Raw genomic sequence first — 24,803 nt, forward strand, 5'->3', positions numbered from 1 at the left:
TCTTATTTACCCCGGCCATCTAGAGTGTATTCATTCAATTGATCCCTGAACGTCCTCTCTCCGGTTACGTATACTCTAACTTCGCCATCCAAACAGATGCATCACAAGCTAATCCCCCATCACTCTACCCCGGGGGCTTTCAACGACGACAAACTACCCCCTCAATTCCACAGGGTACATGAACATGCATCCCAAGCACAATCCGCAATCCGCTCCCAGCCGATCACCCCACTAATGCATGCAGCCAACACAAATGACGAATTCATCCAGGACCACAGCAACTCCGAAGCCCCGGTGTAACAACTCGGAAAAAAGCAAGAACGATTCCCGCTCGATCCCGACTCTCCTCTTATCGTGCCGCTGGAGTGTTCTTTTGCTGCTGTACTAGCCTGGCCTGGTTGGCTGCCTTGTCTTGTTTTGGATGCGTGGTTTAGGTGCTTTAGATCCTGCGGGTTGGGCCCCGCTTAGAGAATGGAAGACATGGGTTTGCGGACTGGCTTATTGCATCGGGTGGGGTTACGTGTGTTATGCTGGGGTTTGAGGTGCTTTTGTCGATTCGGCGAGATGGGGCGACATGATGAGGGTGCGTCGTGACCAGTCGATGCTGTGGTGAGGTTTCTAGAATATGCAGATATTACGCGCTTCCTAGTCTGATGCATAAGGTACTGATAAGGTACTGCTATAGACAAATGGAATCGTCACTCTAGTCATTCAACGAGTCATAACAATAGGCTTTATCTCACAGGGGGTATCATAACGACTGCAGAGACAGCACACTCGACACCACAGAAGCAACAAACGCAGTAACGGGATATGGTTGGAATCATCAGAACACCAATGTGCAGGGTGAGGAGCGAATGCGACATCGAAGTGATAGTGTCAGATCAACAGCCTCTTCAAAAGTGTAAAAGATACAGAAACGCCGCAAATGAATGCAAATTCCAGAATGCAGGTTGAGTGCAGATTAACGCATGTGCGCATCCATCTTCACACGCCAGCGAGGTCCGTATACTCTCATCAAGACAATGACCGAGCTGCTGGCTAGAGCCACCAAGCCAAGAATGGTGAAGAGCCAGCCGTTGCCAATACCACTGATGATCGGGGCCGTGACGAGGGATCCTACGCAGGAGAAGATGTTTCGCACGAAGTTGTTCAGGGCCACGCCCTCTGAGGACTTTTTGGGCATGAATTCCGTGAGCATCGTGGTAACCATGCTGAAGATTAACATTGACCCGACGCCGAAGAAGAAGTTGGCGATCATCTAGAATAAATACGTCAGTTATCATCTAATATTGGCAATCGTGAAAAGAACCAACATACCGGTACCAGCCAGAACACACCCTTCTCGACGGTCCAGCCATACCAGATAAGAGCAGCAGGGTACAGGATGGCACCGAGCCAAGCATTTTCACGCATTCGATCTTCTGGTCGGAACACCAGCCTGCCTTTTTCATCGTATCGGTTCGCCTTCTTCGCCTCGCGCTGCATGATGCTGTCCATCCATCGCCCACCGACGAGACTGGACACAAAGTAGCCCAGCGAGTTGGGAATGTAGAGCAAGCCTACGATGATTGTCTTGTAATTATAGGGTGCCCGTCCAAACGAGTTTTCGACGCTGACGTTCAGAACATAGAGCGAGCCGAAGGCAATGCTGGCATAGTATACGGATAGAAGGACCGGGATGTACTGCAGGTAAAGAATGATCTTCAACGGGTCAATGAAGACTACTTTGAGCGTCTTGAGCCATTTTGTCGTGGTTTTCGCCATCTGTTGAGTCGACACTCGACTGAGAGCGCGAGTCGCCGGGGCATCATCGTCATCATCAACTGGGGGAAGCACTGGCTTCTCCAAAACCAAGGTTTCTGGCAGAGAAACAAGGACAAATATGAGAGTAACCGCACCATAGGCTGCGGAGAACCACATGGTACTGCGCCATCCCCAGCGTTGAGCCAGAACACCACCAATGATGGGTGCCAGCAACGGCCCACATAGTGGGCCGAGGTAGAAGATACCCATTGCACGCCCTCTTTCCCGAACCTCCCAAAGGTCCGCGATAGTTCCAGCCCCGACAGCTTGAACCGAGGCGGAAGCGCCACCGCTGAGCATTCGCATCACGATCAGCATAGCAATCGAATCGGAGATGGCACAGAGGCAATTGAACAGCACGAAGAGCGCGAAAGAAGTAAGATAGATGGTGCGTCGTCCCAGTCTTTCACTAAATGAGGACCACCACAGAGGAAAGATCGCCATACTCAGCATGTATAGAGCGATCGACAAGTTCGTGATGGTAGCGGTCGTGTTCAGCTCTTTGGCTACCTGGGAGAGCGAGGCTGCAAGAAATCCATCAGATCTGAACAAGGTAAGTATTGATAGTGACGGAGAGACTTACGGAAGAAAATCGAGCTACCCAAAGGCGCAGCGGCTCCCGCTACTGCGACTATAAAAGTGATGAACCATTTCATCCTTCGCGGGTATGTTTTCGGGTTCTCAATTTCAGCCACCAGGGCGAATTGGCCGAGTAAACCTCTGCGCTTCAGCCGTGGAACTGTGACAGCAGGACCAAGCTCTGTTGATGCGCGCTGTAAGGGCTCGGGCTCGGGCACATTTTTCTCTTCGTCATGATCCATGATGCTGGAGGTATGCGACCGTGAATGATAATCTTCCAGTTCAATTTCATGTCTGGCTGAGCCTATCGAATGTTCATCGGTGCCCGAGCTGGAGGTAGGCAAAGCTGATGCCTCAAAGTCGCCTTTTGCGGCCTCCCCAGACATGAAGAGTCGCGATGTCTTCGATGGAGATCGCAGAAGAGTTCAGTCGAGGACCCCGCGAAATTTAACCGATCAAGATTCGAGGCGGCGAGGCAGCCTCGTAAGACATGGAACAGATAGTCGATCTCTCCTGATTATCAACAGTCTAACGATATGAAACACCACGACCTGGACGATCGGCGAAGCAAATGGTTCATCTGCCAAGGCTCTGAACGAACAGGCCTAAAGGTTATTGCCGAATTAGGAAGAGATAAAGACAATAAGATGGAGGTGGTAAATCCTTTGCGATCCTCGGCGGAGAGAAGGAGAGTGAAAAGGCCGAGGTAATCCTCTCAAGTCGCCGAATATAGAAGGCGTGGACCTGGAGATCGCTGGCTATAGAGTTGCGAACCTGTGAAAAGCAGGAACGATTGCTAAAGAGTACCGAAACGGGCGAGTCGCAAGTCTCGGATTCAGGATCAGCCCCTTCTGATACTTATTTCATATAGCGGAAGATAAAATTCTGGAAGCCAAAGGGGAAATTGCTTGAATCGAGATCTTCGAGGGTTCCACTCGGGCACGAAGAATTTCTGAATGCGGAACGCCGACAAGCACCGACGGGTACCGAAGATAATAGCATTGCTTTTAATTCAAGCATCTACCAGTGGATATTAATCCGACATTGAGGGGTCGGCAAGCCAAGCGAAGCCTTTTGCCTCCAATTCCTGGGCCAGAGATCCACGATCCATACCGAGGAGCCAGTCATCATGCAGAGTGGCCGTGCCGTTCTTCCGTCGGCAAAAGACATTGGCGGACAATCCCGCCAAAAGGGCGTGATCACTCTAGAGCTCGGTGACCTCGATTGTGATAGCTGTCTCGTGTCAAGGGCCAAATGTCGGTCTCGATAGACTCAGTTTGGCTTCATTTAGCCATGACATTGCGCGATCGATATCCATTCGTGAGTTTGGGGGCTCGTGGGGTGAACCGTTTTAGGACTTGGCCTTAGCCATGACCCCAGTAGATATCCGGGATCAATAAACATCGCTGAACACCGGTCCGTCCTAAACGAACCGGACGTAATATCGAAGAACACATCTATAGAGCAGCGTCAAACGAGCTCGAGGTCGAGCTCGGCCCTCCACGTCATGACGCATCGTGGGGTGCTGCGCGGTGATGATTACTAATCTCTATGCTTTGGGGTAAAACGGAAGACCATCGATGTGCCTGGCTTCTTTCTTCATAGAATCAAGTCAAGAGCCGCGTCAATCTTGAATTTATCCCATCATACAATCAAAATGGCAACCAATGTCGACATCAAAGATGTCCAGGCCCATCTGGCCCAGTACCAGGGCGACAGATACGTGGACGGCTGGGCTGCACTATGGGACAAAGGCGGTAATCTGCCCTGGGACAAGGGATTCCCCAATCCCGCGTTGGAAGACGTGCTGGTTCAGCAGAAAGGTACTCTCGGTGGGCCCATCGCCCAGGATGCACAGGGCCAGTCGTACAGACGCAAAGCCCTGGTCCCGGGCTGCGGCAGGGGAGTCGACGTACTGTTGCTTGCTAGCTTCGGCTACGACGCCTACGGTCTCGAGTATAGTGCTGCTGCCGTTGAGGCATGCAGGAAGGAAGAGGCGGAGGAGCACAGCTGGGATCGCGTGCGAGACCAGACGGTCGGGCGCGGGAAGGTTACTTTTGTACAGGGCGACTTTTTTGATGATGCCTGGCTACAGAAGATTGGGGTCGAGTTGAATGGCTTTGATCTCATCTATGACTATACGGTATCGTGATACATTTCTTACATATTTATCTCTGTGTGGATGTGTGTGACATTTCCTTTCTAATCAATTGATATAGTTCTTCTGTGCTCTGAACCCGGCACTTCGTCCCAAGTGGGCACTTCGACACACCCAATTGCTGGCTCCATCCCCGTCGGGCAACTTGATCTGTCTCGAATTCCCTCGTCATAAGGATCCCCAAGCTCCAGGGCCCCCATACTCCTCCTCCTCCTCGGCGTATATGGAGCACCTGAGTCATCCCGGGGAGGAGATCCCTTACGACAATGGTCTTGTCAAGCACGAACCTCTGCGAGGACCGAGCAAAGCCGGCCTAGAAAGAGTGGCATACTTCCAGCCCGAGCGAACGCACCAAATTGGTCAGGGCGAGAACGGAGTGATTCATGACAGAGTTTCTATTTGGCGTCGGCGTAACTAGGCCTGAACCAAGGGGAAACAAACAGAAAAAGATAAAGAAGGCTGGTGACTTGCGCGGGTCTCGAGGCAAAAATTCCAAACAAAGTGTGGGTATCCGTTTAGCAAATGATCTATTTCTATTTCTGCTCGAACAGAGCGTTGTAGTGCTCGCCGAGCCCGTACGAGTGTCGGTAGTACGCCAGCCACAGGACGCGCTTGCGCTTTTCCTCTTCCTCAAAACTGTCCATCTCACCGCACTCGATTTTCTCCAATCTCCCATCTTTCTGCACGACATTGATGTCGACTCCGTATGCCCGCGCAATAGCCTGCAGCTCCAGCTGACCACCCCACTCGGCTGTAAGCTTGATCTTCCGAGTATAGACGTCCAAAGGCTCTTCCATGAATGCCTCAAAGTCTTCCTTGTGTTCCACGATAAAATCAGCCGTGACCGCCCGGACTGCTCGGTAGCCATCATGTTGCGGCGAAGCGACAGTGTCGATACGTGATTGTGTCGTCGGCTGCAGGATGATTCGGCTTGGGTCCGGCCGCAAGCCGACTCCAGACTCGTCGAGCTGCTTGGCAATCGCAGAGTAGAGGCAGTGCCCGTCCGGGGTGACTTCGACTTCCCTCAGGCCTAGTTTTTTAAATACTGCGTCCATGACTTCCTGCTCATTGCCGCGGTAGTTGGTTTGGTTCGCGGCTTCTTCGGCGGCGGCCTCGGCCTGGGCAGCTTGTTCGGCAGCGCGGCGAGCGAGACGGGCTTTTTGGCGGTTGGGTTTCTTGCCACGGGCCGTGGGCTGCTCTGATTCGGGGCTGGGAGAAGGCTCGTCTTGGGCTGGTTGTGTCGTCTTGTCCTCGTTCGATTCTCCATTTGTCGGTGCACCGTCTTCCAGGCTCAAATCTTCGAGGGACTCGATGGCCTCAACTGAATCCCCATTCAAATTTGTGATTTCAGCTTGTTGTTGCTCTGTGAGATCCCGTTGCATCCGCTCGCATTCATCATTGACGCCCTTGCGGGTCTTCTTAGTGGCGGACTTTTTCTTCTGGGTAATCCGCCCTTGAAGGTCCTTCTGCTCCTTGCGGTGTTTGGCGAGGAGTTCGTCCATTATGAAAAACAACACCAATGGGCCTAGTATTAATATCAGGGGCCCGACGCAAGTAAAAGAAAATCGCTGGCCAAGCAACAAACAAGGCGCATTGCAAAGTCGCCCCGCGAAACCCTGACGGCGCAGCCCTAACTTGGATCCCAAGGAGGGATAGCGTTATCGGGGCCGGAGATACCGCTGCGCCGAGAGCCTCGGCTTGTCTGCTCGGTCGTCGGGTATGGTTCAACGGGGAGCTACGAGTGTGAGATCAAAACTATGGGTCCACGCAACTGAGATCGACGTATACTTCATCCTTCACAAGTATGGATTCGCAAAGTCTGTTCAATGTTAAGGTGGGAGCGTCCGTTCATCGTTGCTGACCTCTCTGTTAACTATAACTACAGGGCAAAGTGGTGCTGGTCACCGGCGGAGCCAAAGGTATCGGTCGCATGATCTCGGAGGGTTATGTTGCCAACGGGGCTACGGTCTACATCTCATCGCGCGATGCGAAGGCCTGCGACAAAGCTGTCAACGAGCTCAATGCTCTCGGCAAGGGCAAGGCGCATGCCATTCCCGCCGACTTCTACAAGTATGATGAGGTGAAGAAGCTGGCGGAGGAGCTGGGCAAGCGCGAGAGCAGTCAGTCGACACTGGACAATCTTTGAAACGATTACCTTGCTAATACGTCTGATCATTTTACAGAGCTCCACGTCCTGGTCAACAACTCCGGCTCGAACTGGGGCGCCCCCTACGACGAGTATCCCAGCGAGGCCTTTACCCGCGTTCTCACTCTCAACCTGCACCGCGTCTTCGATCTCACGCAGCTGGTGACTCCCCTCCTGGAGAAGGCGTCTGCTCCGAACGACCCGGCGCGCATCATCAACATTGGCAGTATCGATGGCCTGCGAGTGCCCTCGCTCGAGACCTTCGCCTACAGTTCCAGCAAGGCCGGTCTGCACCATCTCAGCCGTACGCTGGCCAATCACTTGGGCAAGCGAAACATTACGTGAGTCTCCATGTTGGGTCTAGACGGTTTTGCCAAAGTCTAATATGTGTCGCAGCTCCAACACCCTGGCCTGTGGCCCCTTCGAGAGTAAGATGATGGCCGCCACCCTCAAGTCTTTCGGCGAGGCTATTAAGGCTGGCGTGCCTCTGGGCCGCATCGGAACTCCTCAGGATGTGGCTGGTGCTTGCTTGTTCCTGAGTAGCCGTGCAGGCGCATATGTGAACGGCGCCACCATTACGGTGGACGGCGGAAGTGCCATCGCCGCCAAGATCTAAGTGTGCATCCGATCTCAAATTCTAAATGTAGAGAGCCATAGTCTATGAACGGGAATGCCGGTTTCTTTGCATAAGCCAATACTGTAGAGACATTTCGGGGCCCAATGCGGATGGGCCGATCCCCGTTGAGAGTAGTCTGACATGCCAACGACAGGCTGGTCATCACCGCTCTTTGGCCCTGAAAAAGAGCATTTCTTTTCCCCCACCAGATCGTTTCGAAACTAGGTTTGCCAAGAAAGCAAAAGAAAAATTAGTCACGCACCTTAGAAAGGTCGGGGGTATCGCGGAACATTAAAGAAATTGGGTTATGTTATCAAGTCTTATCAGGAGGCAACAGTGTGGACCGGCGACATCATCGTCCCACAGCGTCATCCTCGATGATCGTCCAGACCATCCCACCTTTCTTCCTGCTTCACATATCGACATACCAGATCTTCAGAAAGCCTTCCATCGATAGCTCGAATAGCCTCGTCTAATTGAAGTCGAGACTGTGCCATCCCGCTAGCAAGGATCCCCCCTGCTCACCGATCCCGCCAAGACTGCCAGTGGTGCATTCACCGCCGCTACTTATATCGCGTGTTGCCGTGGTGCATTGTACACCGATATAGAATTCCCGTGAAGTCGGTGTGAACAGACCTGCGTGACGCACAATCGAAGTCTGGATTGATCTTTCTTATCCCTCGACCATGAGCTCGTCAGATTCGGACGGCCGCCAGCGGGCTCCTTCCCTCGATCCGTTCTCGCACCCCGATGTCTACTATGGAAACGAGGACTCGCTGTCCAGGACCAGAGACCGGCGCCGCGCTTTCTCAGTGGTAAGTAGTCACCCTGTTTTCGTGGTTACCCCGCGGACCCTCGGCTAACGTTTATTGTGTGGACAGAGCATCAATAAGGACTACAGCCGTGAAGACATCAATTTGCCTTCGAGACGTGGTAGTCATGGTACGTTCAGCCAACAGACTCCCCCGGGTCCGCACTGCAGTGAATGCTGATAGCTATACTTAGATGAGGCTTCCGGGCAACCCCGCAAGTTCCTCATTAAGGTGGACGAGACTCTCGACTCTCTACTGAAGCAAGAAGACACGGACAGGAACATGCAAATCACAATCGAGGATGTTGGACCGAAGGTACGCTGGCCGTTTGACACTGGTTGGGTAATATGCTGATGATTCTAGGTTCTCTCGGTCGGAACGGCATCCTCGTCAGGGATCAGGCGTGTTGACGTTCGCGGAACCTACATGCTCTCTAACCTCTTGCAGGAGCTTACAATCGCCAAAGACTACGGTCGGAAGGAAATCATCCTCGACGAGGCCCGGCTCAGCGAAAACCCTGTCGCGCGACTCTCCCGTTTGATCAAAAAGTCCTTCTGGGTGGCCCTGACAAGACGCATTGATGGTTCCAATATCGAGGTCGCGGGCAGGGATCCGAAAGACTGGACGGATGACCCTCGGCCCCGGATCTATATCCCACCTGGGGCACCGGAGCAGTTTGAATACTACACGCAGATTGCGAAGGATCACCCCGAACTGCGCTTGGATGTGATCATGCTCGAAGCCAACATCACCCCCGACTATGTCATGAAACTCGGTGACAAGCCGGGATTGCTGGCACTCGCAATGAACAAGACATTCAACGAAGCCACCGGGAAAGAAGATCTCATTGGTGTTCCGTTCGTGGTCCCTGGAGGTCGATTCAACGAATTGTACGGATGGGATAGCTACCTGGAATCCCTCGGACTTATCGTCAGCGACCGCGTTGATCTTGCCAAGGGAATGGTTGTGAATTTCTGCTTCAGCATCAAGCACTACGGAAAGATCCTCAACGCCAACCGGACCTATTATCTCACACGCTCGCAACCTCCGTTCTTGACTGACATGGCTCTGCGAGTATACGAGCGAATCAAGAACGAGCCCGATTCAAAGGAGTTCCTTCGAAATGCTGCTCTCGCTGCTATCAAGGAGTACTACAGTGTCTGGGTTGCAGAGCCACGCCTCGATCCCATCACTGGTCTTTCGAGGTACCGCCCGGAGGGATGGGGCGTCCCACCCGAGACCGAGCCATCCCACTTCACTCACATCCTCATGCCATATGCCGAAAAGCACGGTATGACCTTCAAGCAGTTTGTCAAGGCATACAACTCCCGCGAAGTGATCGAACCCGAATTGGATGAGTACTTCATGCACGACCGCGCCGTGCGCGAGTCTGGCCATGATACAAGCTATCGTCTCGAGCGCGTGTGCGGCAACCTGGCAACAGTCGACCTCAACTCCTTGCTTTACAAGTACGAAGTGGACATCGCCCGCATGATCCGCATCCACTTCAAGGACAAGCTGCACATCCCCGTTGAATTCCGCACACCCGCAACAAAAGATATCGAATTCGAGTCCTCGGCTACCTGGGACCGCCGTGCCCGGAAGCGCAAGCAAGCTATGGACAAGTACCTCTGGAGCGAGGAGAAGGGCATGTTCTTCGACTACAACACCGTCAAGAAAGAACGCCAGGACTACGAAACCGCGACTACATTCTGGTCGATGTGGGCCGGTCTCGCCACACCCGCCCAGGCAGCCGCCCTGGTATCGAAAGCCCTGCCTCGGTTGGAAGCTTTCGGTGGTCTGGTGTCAGGTTCAGAGGAGTCCCGCGGTCCAGTGGGCTTGGAACGACCAAACCGGCAGTGGGATTACCCCTACGGCTGGGCGCCACAGCAGATGCTCGCGTGGACTGGTTTCCTGCGGTACGGCTACCAGGAAGAGGCCGAGCGACTGGCGTACAAATGGCTGTACATGATCACAAAGGCGTTTGTCGACTTCAATGGTGTGGTTGTGGAGAAGTATGATGTGACCCGGCCGATTGACCCACACCGGGTCGATGCCGAGTACGGCAATCAGGGAACCAATTTCAAGGGCGCGCCTCGTGAAGGGTAAGTTTGATGATCTGTCTGGCTATCGGATCCAATGCTAATGTCGATATAACAGGTTTGGTTGGGTTAATGCTAGCTATGTCTACGGATTGGAGATTCTCAACGCGCACATGAGACGCTCTTTGGGAGCTATCACGCCGTATGAGACGTACAAAAAGGCGGTTTTGGCGCAAGATGCTTACTGATTAGAGCATTCTCATGGCTGTATTCTCGTGCCAGGAAACTTTGGCTTTTGGTAGAACCGACAGAAAAGTCGCACCTAGAAATTATTACAGAAAATTGGCTTTACAGTTTGAATGAAGATATATGCGCGACCCAAGATGCGATTAGAATTAGCTGAAGATGGTTGTGACTATACTTTGCCGTCTAGCTATTTTAAAGTCTTCGCAGTCCACGCCAACTTTCATCCAACTAAGGATGCAGGGGAAACACCTGTCAAGGTTTGTAAAGACATCTCTCCGCTGGAGGAACGAACCTATTTTTTACTGGCGGGCCAAAAGAGGCTGCATAAGTCCCCGCAATCCACACCAAGGCAGTTCACCCCCAGGAACCGCGTTGCGAAAATAACCCGGCAGCCATCGGCACGACGCAGGCCCTCCCGGCCAACGTCCGAGAGAGAAGACCAGGGATCCCGAATGCGAAACGACGCCATCGGGTCCTCCGAAGCTGAGATACACCGAGTCAGCCTCAGGTTCGACAAATACACGGGTGGGCGCGCTGGCGGACCCTGGTTTTCCCGAGGCTATTCTCGTGGCTGGATGCCTGGGCTTTGCGGTCTGGCGATACGTATTTTTCTACCGCTGTGCGTTGGTTTTGATTGGTGGTTTCAGATATAGCTAGTTTTTGAGGTTGGGCCTCGGGTTTGATGTCCGTATAGTTCTGTGCCCAGGGGGCTATGGGAATAGAAGAGTCGCCGACTACGGAGGTTTGGGATCAGCTGACGATGCTAGAACATCTAGATGAGTAGATTAGGATTCTTTTACCGATCTACACTGGCCTGTTCCTGTCAGGTGGACGTTTGAAGTGCCTTGAAAATGCGTAGGTAAGCGGTGTCGATGAGCCGAGGTCCAACGAAGACGGTTAGCTTGAGTTATTTCATTGATCATCGGGCGGAGCGTCCGATCTTGGACAAGGGTGATCGCTACAAGGCGCCATCTCTTCCGGTATGAATTCGTGCTATTCCAGCCATTTCAAGTATTGCGGCAAATAATCGAGTCAATGGTGTTCATGTATTGATCGACATAAAACGCGTGGTTTTGTGGATCGAGAAAAGAGCTTTCAGGCAAATATGGAGCTGTGGATACTCAATTTAATTCGCATTCAGAGCCCTTCAGCTAGCTGGCGTTTTCGTGTCCTTCAAGGGTATGTTCGTGCTCGGTGGAGATTCACCGAATACCGGGGCATTACATCTGTGTAATGATGACTCAGGCAAAAAGTGTAATCCGGCAGTTGACTGTTCGATCATATGGAAGCAAATAACTGCCAGAAAAGTAGGACCATCGATAGGGGGCGTTGAGTTTGATCTAATCTAGGGCTAGATAGCTGTACATAGATCGTACTATCCAAGTGTTGTCTTCAAGCCCGTGATCGTCGATGCACGTGAAAGTTGCAGGTATTGTCACGTACAAAACGCACATGTTCGACGACGTCATCGGGATCCTAGGCGTCCCGATGCTTTTGCGTCCTTCAATGCGCCCAACAAAATAAGAATTGCGTTCTATACAACATAAAGTTGAGCTCCTAGCGATGTATTAATGAGCTCCCGAGACAGCAACAGCTCCATAAAGCCAGTGAGTCACCGGTGTGAAGCAGAGAGTAGTGGCAAAGCGCCGAGCCAAAAGGTCCATTAGACCGAGGAACAGAGTCTGGATCCTCTCTCCCGAAGAACCGCACCCGCTTCCGCATTTCGGAGGTCCGAAGCCTGAACATTGGTCGAGTAGCTGTTTTCAATACGGGACACTGCCTAGGCTGCCTGGGATTGGATTCTGCATGTCCCGGTGAGCCGAGAGTTTACCGACCACTGGGTGTTGCGGTGACGCATTCGCAAACTAAATAAGTACCCCCGAGCTTCCTGCTGGCTTGTGATCGGTTTCTATTACTTCAGTTCTTGTTTCCTGCGCCTCTCCCCTCTCTCTCTTCCCTTCTCTTCACTCTCGTCCTTGTCTTGGTTTACAAAAGCTGTGGCAACTGAATATATACACTTTTTGGATCATTTTTGCCGACCACCTGTATTTCTACCCTAAAAGTCATCATGGGTCATTTCGAGGATGAGGACCGCAAGTTTGCGGAGGAAGTCCAGGCCGTCAAGAACTGGTGGAAGGACTCGCGGTGGAGATACACCAAGCGACCCTTCACGGCCGAGCAGATTGTCGCCAAGCGTGGCAACCTGACTATCGACTACCCTTCCGCTGTCCAAGCTAAGAAGCTGTGGAACACTCTGGAAAATAACTTCAAGGTATGCGCTCTCGGCGCGGTATGAAAGACGCCAATGCTAATTAATTCCCTCGTGAACAGACGAAGCAGGCTAGCTTCACCTATGGCTGCCTCGAGCCTACTATGATCACCCAGATGTGCAAGTTCCTTGACACTATCTACGTCTCTGGCTGGCAGAGCTCGTCGACCGCCTCGTCTACCGATGAGCCTTCTCCCGATCTCGCGGACTACCCTATGGTAGGTTAAGCTATATGGAATCGGGGTTGTAATCATATACTTATTGAGAAATAGGACACCGTTCCCCGCAAGGTCAACCAACTCTTCATGGCACAGCTTTTCCACGACCGGAAACAGCGTGAAGAGCGTGTCACCACCCCCAAGGACAAGCGTGGCAATGTCGCCAACGTCGACTACCTGCGTCCCATCATTGCCGATGCCGATACCGGCCACGGTGGTCTGACTGCCGTCATGAAGCTGACCAAGCTGTTCGTTGAGCGCGGTGCTGCTGGTATTCACATCGAGGACCAGGCTCCTGGCACCAAGAAGTGTGGCCACATGGCCGGCAAGGTGCTGGTTCCCATCAGCGAGCACATCAACCGTCTGGTTGCTATCCGTGCCCAGGCCGATATCATGGGCACTGATCTCCTGGCCATTGCCCGTACCGACTCGGAGGCCGCTACCCTCATCACTTCCACCATTGACCACCGCGACCACGCCTTCATTGTCGGCTCCACCAACCCCAACCTGCAGCCCCTGAACGACCTGATGGTTGCCGCCGAGCAGGCCGGCAAGAACGGTGCCGAGCTGCAGGCCATTGAGGACCAATGGACCGCCCAGGCCGGTCTCAAGCTCTTCAGCGAGGCCGTGGTCGACACCATCAATGCCGGTGTTCACGCCGACAAGAACGGCCTGATTCAGCAGTACCTCAAGGCCTCCCAGGGCAAGAGTAACAGCGAAGCTCGCGCCATTGCCAAGGGTATCACTGGCGTTGACATCCACTGGAACTGGGATGCGCCCCGTACCCGTGAGGGCTTCTACCGCTACCAGGGCGGCACCGAGTGCGCCATCAACCGCGCCGTCGCGTACGCGCCTTTCGCGGATCTCATCTGGATGGAGAGCAAGCTGCCTGACTACAAGCAGGCCAAGCAGTTCGCCGACGGCGTGCACGCCGTGTGGCCCGAGCAAAAGTGAGTACCGTCCCCGAAATAGGACGATCATGCGGAAACTAACAATCTCTCCAGGCTCGCCTACAACCTGTCGCCCTCGTTCAACTGGAAGAAGGCCATGCCCCGTGAGGAGCAGGAGACCTACATCAAGCGCCTGGGCGAGCTGGGCTACGCCTGGCAGTTCATCACGCTGGCGGGTCTGCACACGACCGCGCTGATCTCGCACCAGTTCGCCAAGGCGTACGCGAAGAACGGCATGCGTGCCTACGGCGAACTGGTCCAAGAACCCGAGATGGAGCAGGGTGTCGACGTGGTTACCCACCAAAAGTGGAGCGGTGCCAACTACGTGGACAACCTACTTAAGATGGTCTCCGGTGGCGTGAGTAGCACCGCGGCCATGGGTAAGGGTGTGACCGAGGACCAGTTCAAGAACTGAGGGCCATCTTGTAAAATGGTATCACTGCGGCGTTTTCTTGTCTTTTCTTTGTTTTGGTTCTATGACTTGATTCCCGTCGGAGTTGTCCTGTAGGGAGGCCTGACTTGTCATTGCATTGGAAAAATCAGTGCATGAGTAATTTGATGCATGAATGAACTGTATATTTTGAAAGTCTGCCGTGGAGTCTGTAAAGGAGTACGGAGTAGTGAAGAACCACTCGGTCTTGAATAGGCAAGACCCCTGTCAATAGCTAATTTCTGCAGGGCAGGAAGCTATCCCAAAGACGGAGAGTTGACCGGCCAATCGCGTCTGTGGGTCCGTGTGAAGCCGCCGGACCGCGGTCCAGAGCTCAGGGGTGGGAAAATGCCGACGGGCGAACGGCACGTCGGCCAGAGTCGTGGTCGATGCCAGTCGGATAATAGAATCAGAGACTGTTCGTCGAAGGCATGCTGAAGCTTAGTAGACCGTGAAGTGCAAGGGTGGATCGTAGCTGGTCGCGAGTAGAGAGAGAAAGTCGAGAGCGGAGAATGATCGACGCCGACTCGGACAGATAGAAACAGCCGAGCGGCGCATGTGGATGCGGAGAAGCCGCTTGCTTAGAGTTCTTAAATGTCCGCCCTCCCAGCGGCATTCTCTTTCTGACGTAAGGATTCTTTGCTTCATCACACATCTGTCAATATGGGTGTCCAGCTTCCGGAACTACAGTTTACCTCGCTCGAGGAGATCCCCGAGCGCATCTCCACCGCCCGCAAGGCGTTTCTCGAGCACCGCACGCGCGATGTCGAGTTCCGTCTCGTGCAGCTTCGCAAGTTCTACTGGGCGTGAGTGGCATCAAAATGCATCCAGGAAATCTATTTTAACATCTTGACAGCATCAAGGACCACGAGGAGGAGATCATCGAAGCTTGCGCCAAGGACCTGAACAAGCCGCGCTTCGAGACCGAGGTCGCGGAGAGCGGCTGGCTGCTTAACGATGTCGTTTTCACCACCCGCAACCTCCACAAATGGGTCAAGGATGAGAGTGCCCCCGATATCGATCTCGCCTTCAAGTTCATGAATCCTAAGATCAGAAAGGATCCCCTAGGCTGTGTATTGGTCATCGGGTGCGTTTCCCCTCTAACATATGGGTGGTTTGGAGACCGGGGAAGATGGAAACTGACAGTCTGACGCGATTTAGTGCCTTCAACTTCCCCTTCCAGTTGACCCTGGGCCCCGTGATTGGTGCCATCGCCGCTGGCAACACCGTCGTCATCAAGCCGAGCGAGAATGCTCCCCGCAGCGCTGCTGTGATGCAGAAGATTTGCGAGGCCAGTCTTGACCCCTCGTGCTACCAGGTTATCCAGGGAGGCGTCGCTGAGACCCAGGCATTGCTCGCTGAGCGATGGGATAAGATCTTCTTCACCGGCGGTGCCAATGTTGGCCGAATCATTGCTAAGGCTGCTGCCCCCCACCTGACCCCGGTCGTCCTCGAGCTGGGTGGTATCAACCCGGCTATTATCACCAAGAATGCCGATCCGAGACTGGTAGCCCGCCGCTTGCTTTGGGCCAAGCTCATGAATGCAGGCCAGCTCTGCACCTCACAGAACTATCTGCTCGTCGACAAGTCGCTTGTGCCCCAGGTGGTGGAGGAGTTCAAGAAGGCCTACAAGGAGTTCTACCCCCAGGGTGCGAAGGTATCGCCTGACTACTCGCGTATCGTCAACGAAAGTCACTTCCAGCGTCTCAAGTCTATGCTTGACAACACAAAGGGCAAGATCCTCATGGGTGGCACCATGGATGAGAAGGAGCTCTTCATTGAGCCTACCGTTGTCCAGGTGAACTCCGTCGATGACTCGCTGTGCACTCAGGAGAGTTTCGGACCCTTCATCCCCATTCTGCCCGTCGAGGACCTGGATGAGGCCGTCAACCTGGCAAACGGTGTCCAGGCCACCCCGCTTGGTCTCTACCCATTCGGCAACAAGGCCGATGTGGCAAAGAGTAAGCTTCCCCCTTTCTATCTCTTGACTGCAAATCTGACAATTATCTAGTTATTGCTACTACCCGCTCCGGTGGTGTTTCCTGCAATGATGCTGCGTTGCACATTCCTACCCTGCCCTTCGGTGGTGTCGGCGAGAGTGGCTACGGCTCATACCGTGGCCGCTCCAGCTTCGACGTCTGGGTGCACCGTCGTCCCATCACCAGCAGCCCTGGCTGGCTGGAATCCATCCTGTCTATTCGCTACCCGCCTTACGCCGGCAAGCTGTCCAAGTGGAAGGCTGCCAGCACCCTGGCCCCCGACTTTGACCGCAGTGGCAAGAAGGTCACTCTCGGCTGGTTGCGATTCATTCTGACTTTGGGCGGAGGAAGTGCCAAGGCCGGTGCTGGGCGTGCTGCCGTTGTTGCTGCTAGTGAGTAACCCCATTTCCCTTGGATTCATTGTCACAGTCACCCCATTTCTGCCCTATGTTTTTGAGTTTATTTTGTTTTTTTGCCCCGCAATCTTCTCGCCATTGTTCATCTCAATTAGACGAAGAGGACAAATAAGCTTGGAGCCAGGTATTCCAGCAGCCCTATACGGCATATCCCGGGTCCCCTCCGTCATTGAGACCGTTAATTACTCCTGTATACCCATTGAGCAGTCATGTTTCACCACCTTGTCATATATTGGACATTTCCCTCCTTTCATTTTCCTTTCATGTCTCCTTCAACCTACTGGATACCCAGAAAGTCACATACACTGTTAAAACGCTTAATCTTAATGGATTCCCCTTCCTTTGCCTTCTTTCGCCGTCCTTGCGGGACACGGAATACCGAGTCTTGAACTCGTCTAACGTGGTTTCTGTAGTTGCCTATATCGTGATGCAAGCTCTAGAGCGCCGCACATCGAAACTGTGATGGATACCGCTTGTGTTAAATGGGAAATTGGGAAAATAGCTTAACTGGATTTGAATTTAAATTTGCTCATCCTTTTCACCGGCGCCTTTTGGTGGGGCTTTCGTGCTGTCCTTCGGTAATTAAGTCCATTTTAAGTAAATCCATTTTAAGTAAATCCATGTGCTCATCTTTGAAGATCCTCTGAATTGGGCAGGATCCCACGACCCTGGCCGTGTCGTTTATTTTATGATTTGTTAACCGATTACCAGTTGGGACTGACCCTCACCTACATTATTTCCCCCGCCAGGAGCAGGATTATTTTAGACTGGATACAGCCGGGTGCAGAGGCGGACAAGTACAGTAGAGCAGGTGTCAGCCACAGCTTTCTCTACTTAACACATCGTGACCCCTTCCTGATGTGAACTAACACAATTATGTTGCTAAACTTGTCAGTGGCGTTTTCTGCGTTGGTGGAATGACTTACATTGCTTTCAATGATGATAGTACCTACGGACTTGAACTGCCTAATTTGTAAGAAAGGACTCCTTCGTATGCCCTCGGCCCCGGCATTTGAGATCGAGTGGAGGGCTACTCTGAATGACCGGGTCATCACCCGTGATACGGATCAAGACCTGGCTCTACCACCTAGTTCTTATTGGCAGCAGTTAAATGAGAAAGCTGGACGTCTTTTACGCCGGAAATAGTCCGCGACCGACTGGGAAGGTCAGATGATACTTCGGTTGTCGTGTCCGTAAAGGACCGGTCCCAGCGGGATCTTACCAAGCGTTTCAAGAGCATTGACATTGGCTGAACAACGCTAGGGAAACAGTACCCTGAGATATACGATTGGCAGTCTGATGGTTTTGAAAGAAGCAGGTGTGCGTCGCCATGTTGGACGGCCGTTGTGAGAAGCTATCACGCTGGCTACACTGATTGAGACGACGGAGCATGTCAGTAATACCAGACAATAGATTATAAACTATATATGCGGTATAGTTGCTAGCCAATTGATCGATAAATACGATCCAGCGGGAAGAGCTCGCAGCGATGCCAATGCGAGCACCATGTTTCCTAGGCGTGCGCTCGAATATACCAGCCAAAAAATGAGGATAAGGCACATCTCAGTTTTTGGGTTATGGAAATATTCTCTCGGTACAAGTGCCTTGCTTCCATGTTTAAGCCATGACCTAAGCAAGGATATATCGGACACCAAAAGAATGGGCCAGGCCATTGAGAGTGAAACGAGAGAAAAGACCCTCCAGCAGATTTTCTCGGCTCGAGTTGGGAAGATGAAATTCCACCTGCAAAGTAAGCATTTACTGACCAGAAAGAACTAGAGGAATGAATTAACAAATACTCACCCCGCAATATGAATACCGCAGAATATTAGTCCGGCTATGAAAGCAAACACATCAAGTCTGAATTGTTCCCCTACTGAGATTTGTTCATCAAAACGGTCGGGATCATCATCAGGCGTCTCCTCCGAGTTGTCTGCCGGAGTGTCCATCTCCGTCTGCTTGGGTGCTCTTTGGGCGTTGATCTCCTTTGACGACCTTTTGAACTCCCTCCAGAACCTAACTGGGTTTATCAATAGCGCAACAAATGCTGCTCGTTTCCGGTGTCTGTGGCCCTCGTCGGATTCGGCGTCGTCTTTGGCTAACGGCATATGCATCCAATCTCTCTTGTCAGCATTGCGAAGTTGAGATGGCATCTCGTCACTGTCACGGTCATACGGCAGGTGGAATGTGATGAGTGTGTCCACATCCTTGGGTTTATTCCACCAAGCCAAGTACGTAACTAAGGCACATGCCACATAGGCCGCGGTTGAGAGCTCCAGAGGCGAGATGGGCAAGTGATATGCCCTTCTGGCAATGATATTAACCGTCACCCATGTAGTTTGGAGGAGAGTGAAGAGCTTGGAAAGCGGGTCGGATTTGTCTCGATCTTTGATATCGCTTATCTTCAAAGCGGATGGCTTGATGATTCCTGCCTGAATGAGGCCGACAACATTTGCGGCCCGTACTATGTAGACCCAATTGTCCTTGGTCCGTAGAACAAAACCGCCCATCCGAATATAATGCGCTTGGGCCATTTTCCAAAGTCGAAAGACATGTACCGATGACTCCGTATCCTCTGGTGCCAGGGGCCCTAAAATTTCTTCTTCGCTGTCTTTAGTGACTGTAGGCGCGTTTGTCGTCTCCAGTTCCTTCTCATTTTTGTGAGTCGCAATCTTTGTTATGGGCTCCAGCGAGGAAGCTTTCTTATTGCTGAAATATGCCAGTTGAGCCGAGTTGCAGCGCGCAAGAATCAATTTCACCTCCCAATATTCTTCAACTGCCGTATAAGCCATCATTTCTGGTGCCAGCATGGCGACAAACCATGCGAAACTCTTCTTTATACGGCTCGCTCCCATGTGTGAATTACCGTTTTTCTGGTGGTGATTAACATGTAGCGCAGTCCAGGTGCACGCCATAATGGTGGAGAGACATGTCCAGAGAATATCCCATGATGACCGGCTGTCGCCATCGAATTGCCACCCAACCAAAACAGTCGAGTTACTTTGGGCCAGCGCCTGCGTAACCAGGCTAAGGATGAGTAGGATCAACATGTTGTGCAGTGGGCGGTCACGGTTGGGATGGGAGGCGAAGGGCAAGAAATAGAAGATGAGGAGAATGGTCGGAGAGCACTTTTGTTTAGATTCCGAGCTCCATGCTCAAGCCAACGCCCACGCCTCGCAGAATGCAGAAAAAGTTGAGATCAGCACCCACGCTTAGCGTTTGACTGAGAACTGCGTGTGTTGTCGCCATCCCTAAATGAGTTAGCCTGGTGCGGCTGACCTATTACAAAGGCGGCTATTTGCAAGTTTAAAAAATATAAATATATAAAACCCACCGGATTATGATACCTGGGTGAGAGACGTTGTGGAGCGGTGATAGCACAGGCTGCTGGCTGTGCCATCTGCGATGTAGAATAGTTCCCCACTGTGGATCATGTCAAATAAGCTCATCCTTTGAAGCGGCTAGGTTTGGTGCCGTCTTGGTTCGACCACCAGAGATTGTTAAGATACCTTTCCTCGAGCGGTTTCTGTGGAAGCAGGGTGAGGAGGTGTTTGAAATTACAAGAAAATACTTATTTGAACTGAGAATCAATCGAAGAGTGTAGGTGGTCACGCCAGCTTCGGGACGTACTGTATTCCAAGTTTCTCTCCTGCGGCTTGTATTAGTGCCCCTGGAAAGTGGCAAACTTAGCTTTGATTATTATAACGGATTAACTATGATGATACGTCTCTAGTCGGCGCTTATGTGAACGTTGACGTAGGAAAATGACAGGTATAATGACAGCAAGTGACAGTAGTAATTGCTGATTTAGAAGAATTCGAGAGTGTATATAACCTTAGATTTGATTTCAATGGTACATCGTTATTCGTGCCATCACGTTGCAGTGTCTAGATCACGTCTCCCACCAATACATGAGTTGAGCCACCTTGAGTACACATGCAAGTTCACAAAAATCAAGTTATCTCCTATCAGCAACGTCGTTCCACACCGCGTCGACTCACGCATAGATATTTCACCCCTTTGTACGGCTTGATGCTGTCACCGACTCCACGACTGCGGCGTTGATCAATGTTCAAGCTGTCCACCTTGATGCCAGATGGAAGCCACCCTCTCACAGAAAAGGAGACAGCGGCAGACGTCGGCATGAGGCTTGTATTGATTTGGGCTTTCGTTCTGCGAGGCCCGGCACGAGGTGCGGATGAAGGTGCAAAGAACGCAGGAAGCTGGGATGGTGGTTGAGGTTGTGAGGGAGGGGTAGGCGTATGAGGTTTAGAGTGGCTCGGAGATGGGGTTGTCGCTCTGGCAGGTGCGTCTGACAGGCCTTCAGCGAGGCTTTCCCCTTCGCCTTCGCCAGCTTCTTCGAGAAGAGCGGCAGAGCGGGATGATTTCTTGGTTCCCTTCTCCTTCTTCTTCTTTTTCTTTTTCTTTGAGGGATCGCGCCTCCTTCTGGTAGTACTTGCGGATGGGTCGTCGTATGCGTTGGGGGCTTCATAATAGCCTTGCAGAAGGTTTGCATTGGCATCCTCGTCATCCTCGACACTGTCTTCATGGTCCTCATCGACTGATGGATAACCTGCAACGGAACATCGGAGAGTCGCAGTGCCTGAAATGGTCCCAGCTTCACGGTTTGTGGGGACTCGCCATTCGAGGAGACCAGTGCTATGAGAGTACTGTGCGTCACCACGACTCGCCTGCATGTCTGTGATGTGCCGTATGGACTTGGATATCGGAACGCTCACGACTACTTCCTCCAGCACGGGTCCTGTGGAGTTACTGCTTCCGACACCCAAGAAGGAAGGAGTTGATGTCCCTGATCCATTCCGCGTGGCTGTTGACTTCGAGGAACTATGACCGGGGAAGTTGGTATTCAGAGTCAACCTAACCTCGAAATCTGAGCCGGTCGGACCGAGGGATTTGCGGATGTCCACAATGGCCGGTAGAAACAGTTTCTCCATGTGACTTGGCGGTTCGTCTAGATCAGGGTCTACCGGAAGAAGATCGACTTCGTACCCAGCCAGAATGAATCGTCCATCTGGAGGTATGAAGCTAAGTTCGCCGGGCCGCTCTCGCCAGCGAGCAAGTCTAACAGACGGGTGAAATACCGGTAGTTCAATCTTGCGAGCAAGTGATTGCTGACCACCCGGCGCCGATAATGACAGGAGCAAGTCCGGAACTCCCGATATCTTTGCGGTGAATGCAATAGTTCCAGATGCCATAGCGGAAAGCAATCGCCCAGATGGCGCCATGGTCACAGAGAGAGATTCAATGATGTCGACGTATAGCTCGTTTGATGTGTGTCGTACTCCAGGTCGTCGCCAGGGTATTGCGGGGCCCTGAGTTGCGCTAGCAGCGGCGAGTGATTGCTTCAGAGGGTTGACGGTACCTGAGGTCGGTGTCGATGCCCTAAACCGAGAGTAAATGGTCAGAACAGAGAACCTCTTTCCCGATGATTGCCAAGACTTCTTACCCAGGCATGCTTATTCCGCCGAGAAGCTTCCCCATCCACCCGGGCACCTCAACAACCTCTTGCAAAGCATTGAGTTCCGTATTGGATACCAATCCCCCATCGCACATCTCATGCAGCAACTGAGCAACCACATCATAGTTGGCCTGAATCTTGGTCGCAAGCAGTGGCGCGCCTACAAATTCCTCCAATACATCGACCACGCGATGCAGGAATTCCAAGGCCAAGAGTGGCTCGGTGTCCACCTCACTGACGGCGAGAAACAGCAGATTCGATTGGATAATCGAAAAAACCGTCACCGGCGGCGATGCATTAGGAATGTACAGCAAGGAGGGGCGAGGTTCGGCATGAGCGAGGTAGAGGGGCAGGATCGCGGCCGCCGAGGGCGGGCGGGCTCGGTATACACGTTCGACGAGGGGGGCGCTAGATCAGGCTGTCAGTGTAATTCAATGGCAGGTTCACAGAAGGCATACTTGTGCTCGTCATAGATGTAGACGGCATCAATCTCGCCGCTCATGGTGGCTGTTGTCTGAGGCAGGAAGCACCGGAGTTCTATAGCTCGTGGTGAAGCTGGTCATTCTGCCGCCGACTTCCGCTTTAGATTACTTTTGGCTGCGCGTGATTCTCCGCGATTTCTCTCCGCAACTGGTCACCAAATAAGTTATTTGAAGAATTTTTTTTTGCCTCGCCCTCTCTCAGAATAATTGGGCAGCAACTTCACATTTCAGATGGCATCTTCATCAGAAAACTCTGGCTGGGGATCCCAACAAAAGGACCCCAAACAAGCACTGGCGGAAGACAAGTGGGACGACTGCATGTCCTGTCGAATAACCGGTACGTGATCTAATATCAGATATCTTCCAGGGACATGGATAGCTGATGCATGGGAAATAGGCTCTGCTGCATTCATCGGCGCCGGCATTTACAGCTACCACAGCGGGATGACCAACCTCCGCAAACAAGAGAAGAGCATCATGCAGAGCACATCACAATTCAAGATGGGTTCGCGCCGGCTCGGAGTTTCGGCCATCGCTGGAACCCTCGTCGCCATGGGCATCTATCGAGCATTCAACTGATTACTTCATGATGGCCTATTTGGCTTGAACTACACTACGAAGGACAACATGGAGTATTGGGATGGGCGTTGTACACTAGGAAGCATTTCTTCACTTCGAAAATCTTTGAAGAGGTTTGTAATATATTGATTCGTTGTGCTATCATGAGCAGGTAATGATAGCTTCCACACCGGGTATTTCCACACAAAATCTTCTCTCTATATGCTGTATTGAAAAAAAGGTATAAAGGAGGCCATGGGAAGGGGGAAAGGAAAAGACGAAAGAAATTCATGAAAAAGAAAAAGAAATGAAGGGTGAAGTCATGCTTCACTGAGTGAAGCCATATGCAAAAGTCCCCCATCCCAATATGCACCCGAAAAAAGCAGCCCAAGTCCTCCCAACTGCTGCGTGACAATCAGAATAGAAGATTCGTCATTTCGTCGACTTCGTATAGTCAGGAAGAGTCACTCTAGGTGAACCGGCCACGTTTACCACCCCCAAACATGTCGCCTGATAAGTCAAAGAAGTCCGGCACGTTAAATTTCCGCTTGGATCCTATGCTAGCAGGGGACTCTCGAGGGAAGGGGCGGGCGTTTGGACGGGCGAGGTTGTTGTGGCGATGTTGATGTTGATGGCGAGAGTTGCGAGGCAAAACGGAGACACTGACTGGTGCACCGTCTGGCGAAGGAGGGGTAGGGTTGTCGGAAGATTGCATGTCCATTTCAAGGTCTTGACATTGGGGGAATGTCGGGCCAGCGGTGAATGTAAATACTGTCGGTGATCCAAGCGAGGTCTCTTGAGGCGGAGGTGCGGGGTTCGTGGTCTCGGGACGAGGTGCGGGAGCAGGTGCGGAGATGGGAGTGGAGGTAGGTGGTTGTCGAGAAGCGGGCTCGGACGAGGGCGCTTCCTTGCGAGCAGTCGCAGGTGTCGCACTTCGGTCATGCTTATCTGTGTCGGCTCGCTCATCGTCGTCGCTACCTTGAGCAGTTCCATCACACTTCTCAGTTGCCCACTGACGGACCCTCCACCCCTCTCCGTCACCAAGACCAAGATTCTCGCGGTCAAGGAAGTGAAGCAGGTCCTCTACAGCCTCCTGGTAGCCAGCTTGACGGGCCTGAGCTTGTTCGCAGACGGCATTCTTGTATAGGTTGGTGACAGATAACGCAGCCGCTTTGAAGGACTGGAGGAGTTGCTCGGGCGGCTGCGGCCGCGGTGTCGAGCTCGGCAGGGAGGTGTTCAACGACCTCATGGAATCCATAGTGACGAGGGTGATCAGGAATACACTAAGGAAGGTTGTGTATGGAGGGGGTTGTTGTCACGGCGTCGTCAGATGTACTTGGGCGCACTCGAGGCGATGTTGTTCCACGTGATACCCAAACAAAAGAAAAGAAAAGGGTAGGATGAAGCCTGATCCTTATTCCCGAAGCAAGAAAATGGAGTCCGGGAACCGAAGAAAATGTTCCCTAGCTCTGTACTGTTAGGTCGTCACTAGGCCGGAGGGGAACCAAAGGCGTAACCGATGCTGCAGCTGATCGGCTACGGTTTTTGCACTGACCGGGTAACGTGACCCCACTTTCGGAACATTCGTTTTTCCGTCCACCGGACCTCGACTGCTGA

The 24,803-nt window shown here is 52.4% G+C and overlaps 11 protein-coding genes across 11 annotated transcripts; 6 read left to right on the forward strand and 5 right to left on the reverse strand.

Moving 5' to 3' along the window:
* Window positions 1-964: 964 nt before the first annotated feature.
* N7498_009415 (MFS transporter) lies at window positions 965-2,771 on the reverse strand (the record flags this gene model as incomplete). Its single annotated transcript, XM_058456471.1, has 3 exons — window positions 965-1,261; window positions 1,321-2,330; window positions 2,390-2,771. 3 exons carry the CDS (start codon window positions 2,769-2,771, stop codon window positions 965-967), a joined length of 1,689 nt encoding a protein of 562 aa, XP_058303370.1.
* Window positions 2,772-4,042: 1,271 nt separating this feature from the next.
* On the forward strand, window positions 4,043-4,961 carry N7498_009416 (putative thiol methyltransferase; the record flags this gene model as incomplete). Its single annotated transcript, XM_058456472.1, has 2 exons — window positions 4,043-4,528; window positions 4,605-4,961. The coding sequence occupies 2 exons, from the start codon at window positions 4,043-4,045 to the stop codon at window positions 4,959-4,961; spliced, it is 843 nt and encodes a 280-aa protein (XP_058303371.1).
* Window positions 4,962-5,076: 115 nt separating this feature from the next.
* Window positions 5,077-6,045, reverse strand: N7498_009417 (deubiquitinase OTU2; the record flags this gene model as incomplete). Its single annotated transcript, XM_058456473.1, has 1 exon — window positions 5,077-6,045. The coding sequence occupies one exon, from the start codon at window positions 6,043-6,045 to the stop codon at window positions 5,077-5,079; it is 969 nt and encodes a 322-aa protein (XP_058303372.1).
* Window positions 6,046-6,347: 302 nt separating this feature from the next.
* N7498_009418 (short chain dehydrogenase/reductase family) lies at window positions 6,348-7,305 on the forward strand (the record flags this gene model as incomplete). Its single annotated transcript, XM_058456474.1, has 4 exons — window positions 6,348-6,377; window positions 6,429-6,663; window positions 6,727-7,030; window positions 7,086-7,305. 4 exons carry the CDS (start codon window positions 6,348-6,350, stop codon window positions 7,303-7,305), a joined length of 789 nt encoding a protein of 262 aa, XP_058303373.1.
* A 686-nt stretch (window positions 7,306-7,991) lies between these two features.
* Window positions 7,992-10,449, forward strand: N7498_009419 (alpha,alpha-trehalase; the record flags this gene model as incomplete). Its single annotated transcript, XM_058456475.1, has 5 exons — window positions 7,992-8,120; window positions 8,187-8,247; window positions 8,311-8,432; window positions 8,481-10,222; window positions 10,278-10,449. The coding sequence occupies 5 exons, from the start codon at window positions 7,992-7,994 to the stop codon at window positions 10,405-10,407; spliced, it is 2,184 nt and encodes a 727-aa protein (XP_058303374.1). The 3' UTR covers window positions 10,408-10,449.
* A 2,024-nt stretch (window positions 10,450-12,473) lies between these two features.
* N7498_009420 (isocitrate lyase 1) lies at window positions 12,474-14,257 on the forward strand (the record flags this gene model as incomplete). The annotated part of the gene is made up of 4 exons (XM_058456476.1): window positions 12,474-12,677; window positions 12,737-12,892; window positions 12,947-13,842; window positions 13,897-14,257. The coding sequence occupies 4 exons, from the start codon at window positions 12,474-12,476 to the stop codon at window positions 14,255-14,257; spliced, it is 1,617 nt and encodes a 538-aa protein (XP_058303375.1).
* Window positions 14,258-14,935: 678 nt separating this feature from the next.
* N7498_009421 (hexadecenal dehydrogenase) lies at window positions 14,936-17,130 on the forward strand (the record flags this gene model as incomplete). Its single annotated transcript, XM_058456477.1, has 5 exons — window positions 14,936-15,078; window positions 15,129-15,359; window positions 15,434-16,233; window positions 16,284-16,643; window positions 17,081-17,130. The coding sequence occupies 5 exons, from the start codon at window positions 14,936-14,938 to the stop codon at window positions 17,128-17,130; spliced, it is 1,584 nt and encodes a 527-aa protein (XP_058303376.1).
* Window positions 17,131-18,466: 1,336 nt separating this feature from the next.
* N7498_009422 (uncharacterized protein) lies at window positions 18,467-19,717 on the reverse strand (the record flags this gene model as incomplete). Its single annotated transcript, XM_058456478.1, has 1 exon — window positions 18,467-19,717. One exon carries the CDS (start codon window positions 19,715-19,717, stop codon window positions 18,467-18,469), a length of 1,251 nt encoding a protein of 416 aa, XP_058303377.1.
* Window positions 19,718-20,635: 918 nt separating this feature from the next.
* Window positions 20,636-22,648, reverse strand: N7498_009423 (putative AP-3 adaptor complex subunit mu; the record flags this gene model as incomplete). Its single annotated transcript, XM_058456479.1, has 3 exons — window positions 20,636-22,070; window positions 22,135-22,554; window positions 22,605-22,648. 3 exons carry the CDS (start codon window positions 22,646-22,648, stop codon window positions 20,636-20,638), a joined length of 1,899 nt encoding a protein of 632 aa, XP_058303378.1.
* A 211-nt stretch (window positions 22,649-22,859) lies between these two features.
* On the forward strand, window positions 22,860-23,207 carry N7498_009424 (uncharacterized protein; the record flags this gene model as incomplete). The annotated part of the gene is made up of 2 exons (XM_058456480.1): window positions 22,860-22,965; window positions 23,026-23,207. 2 exons carry the CDS (start codon window positions 22,860-22,862, stop codon window positions 23,205-23,207), a joined length of 288 nt encoding a protein of 95 aa, XP_058303379.1.
* A 448-nt stretch (window positions 23,208-23,655) lies between these two features.
* On the reverse strand, window positions 23,656-24,444 carry N7498_009425 (uncharacterized protein; the record flags this gene model as incomplete). Its single annotated transcript, XM_058456481.1, has 1 exon — window positions 23,656-24,444. The coding sequence occupies one exon, from the start codon at window positions 24,442-24,444 to the stop codon at window positions 23,656-23,658; it is 789 nt and encodes a 262-aa protein (XP_058303380.1).
* Window positions 24,445-24,803: the final 359 nt, after the last annotated feature.

The sequence above is a fragment of the Penicillium cinerascens genome, assembly GCF_028974065.1.
Source record: "Penicillium cinerascens strain IBT 15544 chromosome Unknown scaffold_4_segment0_segment1, whole genome shotgun sequence".
In the NCBI taxonomy this organism is placed as follows: domain Eukaryota; kingdom Fungi; phylum Ascomycota; class Eurotiomycetes; order Eurotiales; family Aspergillaceae; genus Penicillium; species Penicillium cinerascens.